This window comes from Peromyscus californicus, unplaced genomic scaffold (assembly GCF_007827085.1).
Source record: "Peromyscus californicus insignis strain IS unplaced genomic scaffold, ASM782708v3 Scaffold_6__1_contigs__length_162567912, whole genome shotgun sequence".
In the NCBI taxonomy this organism is placed as follows: domain Eukaryota; kingdom Metazoa; phylum Chordata; class Mammalia; order Rodentia; family Cricetidae; genus Peromyscus; species Peromyscus californicus.
This window is the reverse complement of record NW_026294584.1, coordinates 84,000,582-84,006,335: the sequence shown is the minus strand read 5'-3', so window position 1 is coordinate 84,006,335 and position 5,754 is coordinate 84,000,582. Positions and strand designations below refer to the sequence as shown.

Sequence of the window (5,754 nt, the reverse complement as noted above, 5' to 3'; positions counted from 1 at the left end):
TAGCTTGTAAACTTCCAAAGAGAATGGCTAGAATTGTCATTTAAAATGCTTTTGGGTTATTCCAGCTGAGTGAGGTGATGGGGTTGGATGTGCATGCACCTGAAATCTGATCTACAGAGGACAATTGAAATAAAAACATATTGATTGTCTGGCCCCCAGACAATCATAGTTGAGTTCCACACATTAGTTGCAACACCAGTATGACCATCATGGTCAATTGTCAGTGAGACCCTGGAGTCACCAGGCTACACAGTGCGCTTGATGAAGGCACAGCTTGTTACTCTTACTGTTAAATTGGTCAAGACACTAAGGAACAAACAGAAACATTAGAATCAAAGTATTCAATTGTAGATCCTCATTTTATCCAGATTTTATATTCTTTCTCTATACATGACATGGAAATTATCTTAGGAGGTAACAGACACTGTCCTGAAGATGGATAAAGAGGCTGATGTCCAGGTGTGCTTGGGATCTTCTCACCCTAATAGTGAGGAATACAACATGTACCATTTACGTAGGGTCATGCATTGAGCAGTAGCTACACACACTTAACATAGAACGTGTGTAGAACTGGTTAAAACCATGGCCTTCTACCTCACATCTCCAGGCATGTTCCACTATACCATCACTAACATGTTGCCAGGGAGTGCAGCGTAGAGCAGGCAACGTGTGCTTACTCATCTTCCTTCTTTATAAGAAATGACCCTTGAGATTCTAGACAGATCCAACAGTATGTCTACTCACTTCCAGTATTTGTAGAATTCTTGATGTGTTATACAGCTAATCATGCTCTATATTAATAAATAATGCAAAACATTACTAAATGTCAGAAAGGAAAGTAGAATATAGATGTCCCAAATCATGATAGTTATTCAGTTCTGGGGTATGAAAAGATCTGCAGTTTTAAATAAAATTTATCTCTGAGTGACAAACATAGGGTGTAAACATAGAAAGAGATGGGCTTTGGTTGCTTATTACACTAAGAATGCTCCTTTCCTGGGACCCTCATTCATATGAATCCTGTCCTCATGTCAAATGTCTTGGTCATCTACCTTTAACATTCAATATCATAACACTTGGGTTGGAACATCATAGTGACTATACTCTGGACACAGCTCCAGAATGTACATCCTTCACATTCATTCCTATATATTTATCCCTTCTCCTTACTTGATTTCCACTGACTTAAACACAGCCATGGAAAAGTATGCTGTTCTTGGATCTGGGGCAGAGTTGGTAATAGTAGCATATGATAGAGAACATAGACCAAAGAAGAGTGAAATGAGCATTTTTAATGGGGATCTCCAGTTTTGAAAATGGTGGATTATGTAAAGAGAGGACAGAAAGGTAGGGATAATATCCTGAGATATCTAAAGTATACCACTAAATATGTACAATGCAAACCAAGCTAAGAAGGGAGCTCAGGGAACTGAGAAGATTCCTGATATTGGACAGCTTTGATGAAATTAGCTTGGCAGAGCACTGATGGATGAAGGAATAGGAGGTTGCTTAGGAGGAGATGACTCAGCAAGGATTTTAAATATTCGTCATGCTTATTTCAAGATCTTCAGAGTATCAGGGCAATGATCATTTTGTGATCAATGACATCAACAATCAAAAATGAAATAAATGAAATAGATACAAGTCATGAAAGAGGGTATAAAGTTGTTTATTTTTCTAATTCTGTCATGTATATTTTGAATTTTCTTGATGGAAAAGTTCATAAAAGACATTTGAAAGCATAAAATCTAATGTGAATATCCACAGCTTCTATTCTTAATGTATAAAAGGTCATTGAGTTGTACTGACTTTGTTGTGGTTAATTTTGGTGTATTATAGTTATTTATCTGCAAAATTTTTATGATAAAGTTTATAGATTTGTATTTTAAAAAACAACTTAATGGATAGATAAAGCTTCTTTAAATTTCTGGAAATATCTCAGATCAGTTACTACCCTTAATGTGAATATATGACAGAAAAACATAGGGTAAAAGGGAGTGATAAAAACAACAAAGCCCTTACAAATTCCTATGCTGATATTGTTCTTTGACCCATAGTAAAGAACTTGCTGTCTGAAGGCAAATCTATTCTATGCCTCTGTCTTGAAACCTGGGGACTCTAGTGCTTATGCTGAGTCCCTTAGATGAGTCCAGGCAATCCTGCAACTAACCTCAGCCCTGTACATCCCTGCTGATTTGCATGTGGCCAGAGCACGCCCACTGCTCTGAGAAGTTATTCAGTGGTTGTCCCCACCATGTTCAGAAGTCATTCTCAGTGAGGATACAGCATGGACATGAAGATGCTTCCTAAGCTCCTAGGGCTGCTGCTGCTCTCTTTTTCAGGTAATGGAGACAAAAAGGGAGAATTGTGTAGCCAGTTTTGTGAAGCTGCCTGGCTTTTCATGGAAGTTAACTTACAATATGGTTAACACTGTATCATTGTTTTGTTTCCAACCTCAGGTGTGAGATGTAATATCCAGATGACACAATCTCCAACAATTCTGTCTGCATCTCTTGGAGACAGAGTCACCATCACCTGCCATGCTGGTCAAAACATTAATAGTTGGTTAGCTTGGTACCAGCAGAAACCAGGGAATGCTCCTAAACTATTAATCTATAAGGCATCCAGTCTGCAAACAGGAGTCCCATCAAGATTCAGTGGCAGTGGATCTGGGACAGATTTTACTCTCACCATCAGCAGTCTGCAGCCTGAAGACATTGCCACTTATTACTGTCTACAGCATCAGAGCTGTTGACACAGTGATACAAGTCATAACATAAACCTCCCTATGGTGCAGGGAGTAAGACTGAGCTCAGCTAATAGCTCCCCCTAGTGCCTGCTCCTCTCATTATTTTGTTTTCAGTTCTGATGAGTTTTGAAGGTCATTGGGAGGACTGAGGACTGTCAGTGGGTCCCCTCTGCTTCTAACTTTCCTCCTCTTAGGTTCAAGAGCACAGATATGAAAAATATCTCACATTTAATTAAGAGCAGTCTCTTTTATGTTTGAGCAATCCTGGCTATGCTTGCCTTGCAATGCACACAGCAAAATCTCCCTCTAATGAGACCCCATGAAAGATTATTTTAATTCAGGAAACCATTTTCTGGATGGATACATCTGTGTGGCTTGTGATGTGCTATGTTTTGATGCTGCAATGTGTACTAAAGCTTGCATTTTAAATACTGTCTAACAAGCTTTAGATAATATTATGGTAGGAACTAAAGACATTAGTTATATGTGCCCAACCTGGAGGAAGTAGTTCAATGGGAGGAGGCAGAAATTGGTATATGATATCATTAGCTAGTTCAACTCCAGCTCTTGCTTTTACACCCAGCATGGCATTAGCAGAGTTACTCTAAACGCCTTCCCTCCTATTACATCCTGAAACCTCTGAAAACTTGGACAAAAATACATCTTTCTCTATCTTTTTTATTTTTATTAAGAAAAATATTTATTCATTTTTACATATCCCTCTTCCTCCAGCTCCTCTAGCCTCCCTCTCCCAACACCCCCCCATTCCCTCCTACAAGAAGGTAAGGCCTCCCATGAGGAGGTACATTTAGCAGAGGCAAGTCCAATCCCTTCCCTCTGCCTCAAGGCTGTGTGAGGTGTCCTATTATAGGTAGTGGGCTCCAAAAAGCCTGCTCATGCACCAGGGATGGATTCTACTCCTACTGCCAGGGGAACCCTTAAGCAGATCGAGCTACGTAACTGTCTTGTTGTACAGAGGACCTAGCCCAGTCCTATGCAGGCTCCACAACTGTTAATGCCAATTTCACGAGTTCCCACTACTTTGGTTTTGTCATCTCTACAGGTTTTGCCATCATGATCTTGATGCCCTTGCTCATAGCATCCCTCCTCTCTCTCTTCAACTGGACTCTTGGAGCTTGGTCTGGTGTTTGGCTGTGGCTTTCTGCATCTGCTTCCATCTGTTAGTGGAGAAAGGCTCTATGATGACAGTTAGTGTATTCACCAATCTGATCACTGGGGTAAGCCAGTTCATCATACAAAAATCGGTCAACATAATACACCATATAAACAAACTGAATGAAAAACACAACATTATCATTTCATTAGACACTGCAAAAGCCCTTGACAAAATCCAACATCCCTTCATGATAAAAGTCTCAGAGAGATAAAGAATACAAGGAACATACCTAAACATAATAAAGGCAATTTACAGCAAGCCAACATCCAAGCCAACATCCAACATCAGATTGAATGGAGAGATACTCAAAGTGATTCCACTAAAATCAGAAACAAGACAAGGCTGTCCACTTTCCCCATATTTATTCAATATAGTATTTGAAGTTCCAGCTAGAGCAATAAGATAACAAAAAGAGATCAAGTGTATACAAATTGAAAAGGAAGAAGGAAAACTTTCACTATTTGCAGATGGTATGATAGTATACATTAATGACCCAAAAAATTCTACCAGGGAACTCCTACAGCTGATAAACACCTTCAGCAATGTGGCAGGATACAAGATTAACTCAAAAAAATCAGTAGCCCTCCTATATACAAATGATAAATGGCCTGAGAAATAAATTAGAGAAGCATCACCCTTTACAATAGCCACAAATAATATAAAATACCTTGAGGTAACTTTAACTAAGCAAGTGAAAGACTTGTGTTATAAGTCTCTGAAGAAAGACATTGAAGAAGATATCAGAAAAATGGAAAGATCTACCATGCTCATGGGTAGATAGGATTAACATAGTAAAAATGGCAGAAGATGAAGTTGTAGATGAAGACGAAGGAGAGGAGAAGGGGGAGGAGGAGGAGGAGGAGGAGGAGGAGGAGGAGGAGGAGGAGGAGGAGGAGGAGGAAATTCTTAGTGCTCACTACATAGATCCCCATACTGCTTTTTCCAGACATTTTCAGGAAATCTGATGATGTGGTCTTGATTCTCATTGACCTCTGATATAGAACACTGGTGATTTTCCAGCTCCTACTCTATTAGCTCATGAAGCTTTATGAAGATGTGTAAGACTTCCATGTAATATAGCAGGGCTGTGAATTGAGGATATTATAGAAAACATGGTATGGGGAAATACAATATTGGAAGGACTGGTAATAAGGAGACTTGACAGTAGACTTTTAAAAACAAGCCAACCATCCTTATTTAGTCACATAGGGTTGGATTTTCTTTTACTCTAGCCCCACATTGGAACACAAAAATGTTGTTGATTGTTGTGCTCTTTTGTGGGGGCCTGGCACCCAGCTCCCAAATAAATCACACATGGAGGCTTATTCTTAATTATAAATGCCCCACCTTAGCATGGCTTGTTTCTAGCCAGCTTTTTTAACTTAAATTATCCCATTTGGCTGGCCCCTGATGTCCTCCTCTCCTTGTTCTCTTGATCTTTCTTCTCCACCAAGATTTCTCCTTCTATTTATTCTCTCTGCCTGCCAGCCTCACCTGTCCTTTCTCCTGCCTTGCTATTGACTGTTCACCTCTTTATTAGATAATCAGGTGTTTTAGGCAGACACAGTAACACAGCTACACAGAGTTAAACAAAGCCAACATAAAAGAATGCAACACATCTTTGCATCATTCAAACAAATGTTCCACTACATAAAAAAATGTAACACATCTTAAAATAATATTCTACAACAACATAGTGAGCAGAAAACGAGGAATTAAATTGATTACCTGGTTGATTTTTAAAACTTGCCTCTTCTTTCACATGTAAATGATTTGGTATGCAAATAGTAAAGATGACAAAGTGCTAATTTTTATTTCTAAGATGCTG

At 39.1% G+C, this 5,754-nt stretch overlaps 1 gene segment (V, D, J or C); it reads left to right on the top strand.

Moving 5' to 3' along the window:
* The first annotated feature begins 2,287 nt into the window (after positions 1-2,287).
* Positions 2,288-2,820, top strand: LOC128099602 (immunoglobulin kappa variable 1D-16-like). The segment is given in 3 exon segments: positions 2,288-2,342; positions 2,460-2,750; positions 2,783-2,820. Coding segments are annotated over 3 exon segments (384 nt in total).
* Positions 2,821-5,754: the final 2,934 nt, after the last annotated feature.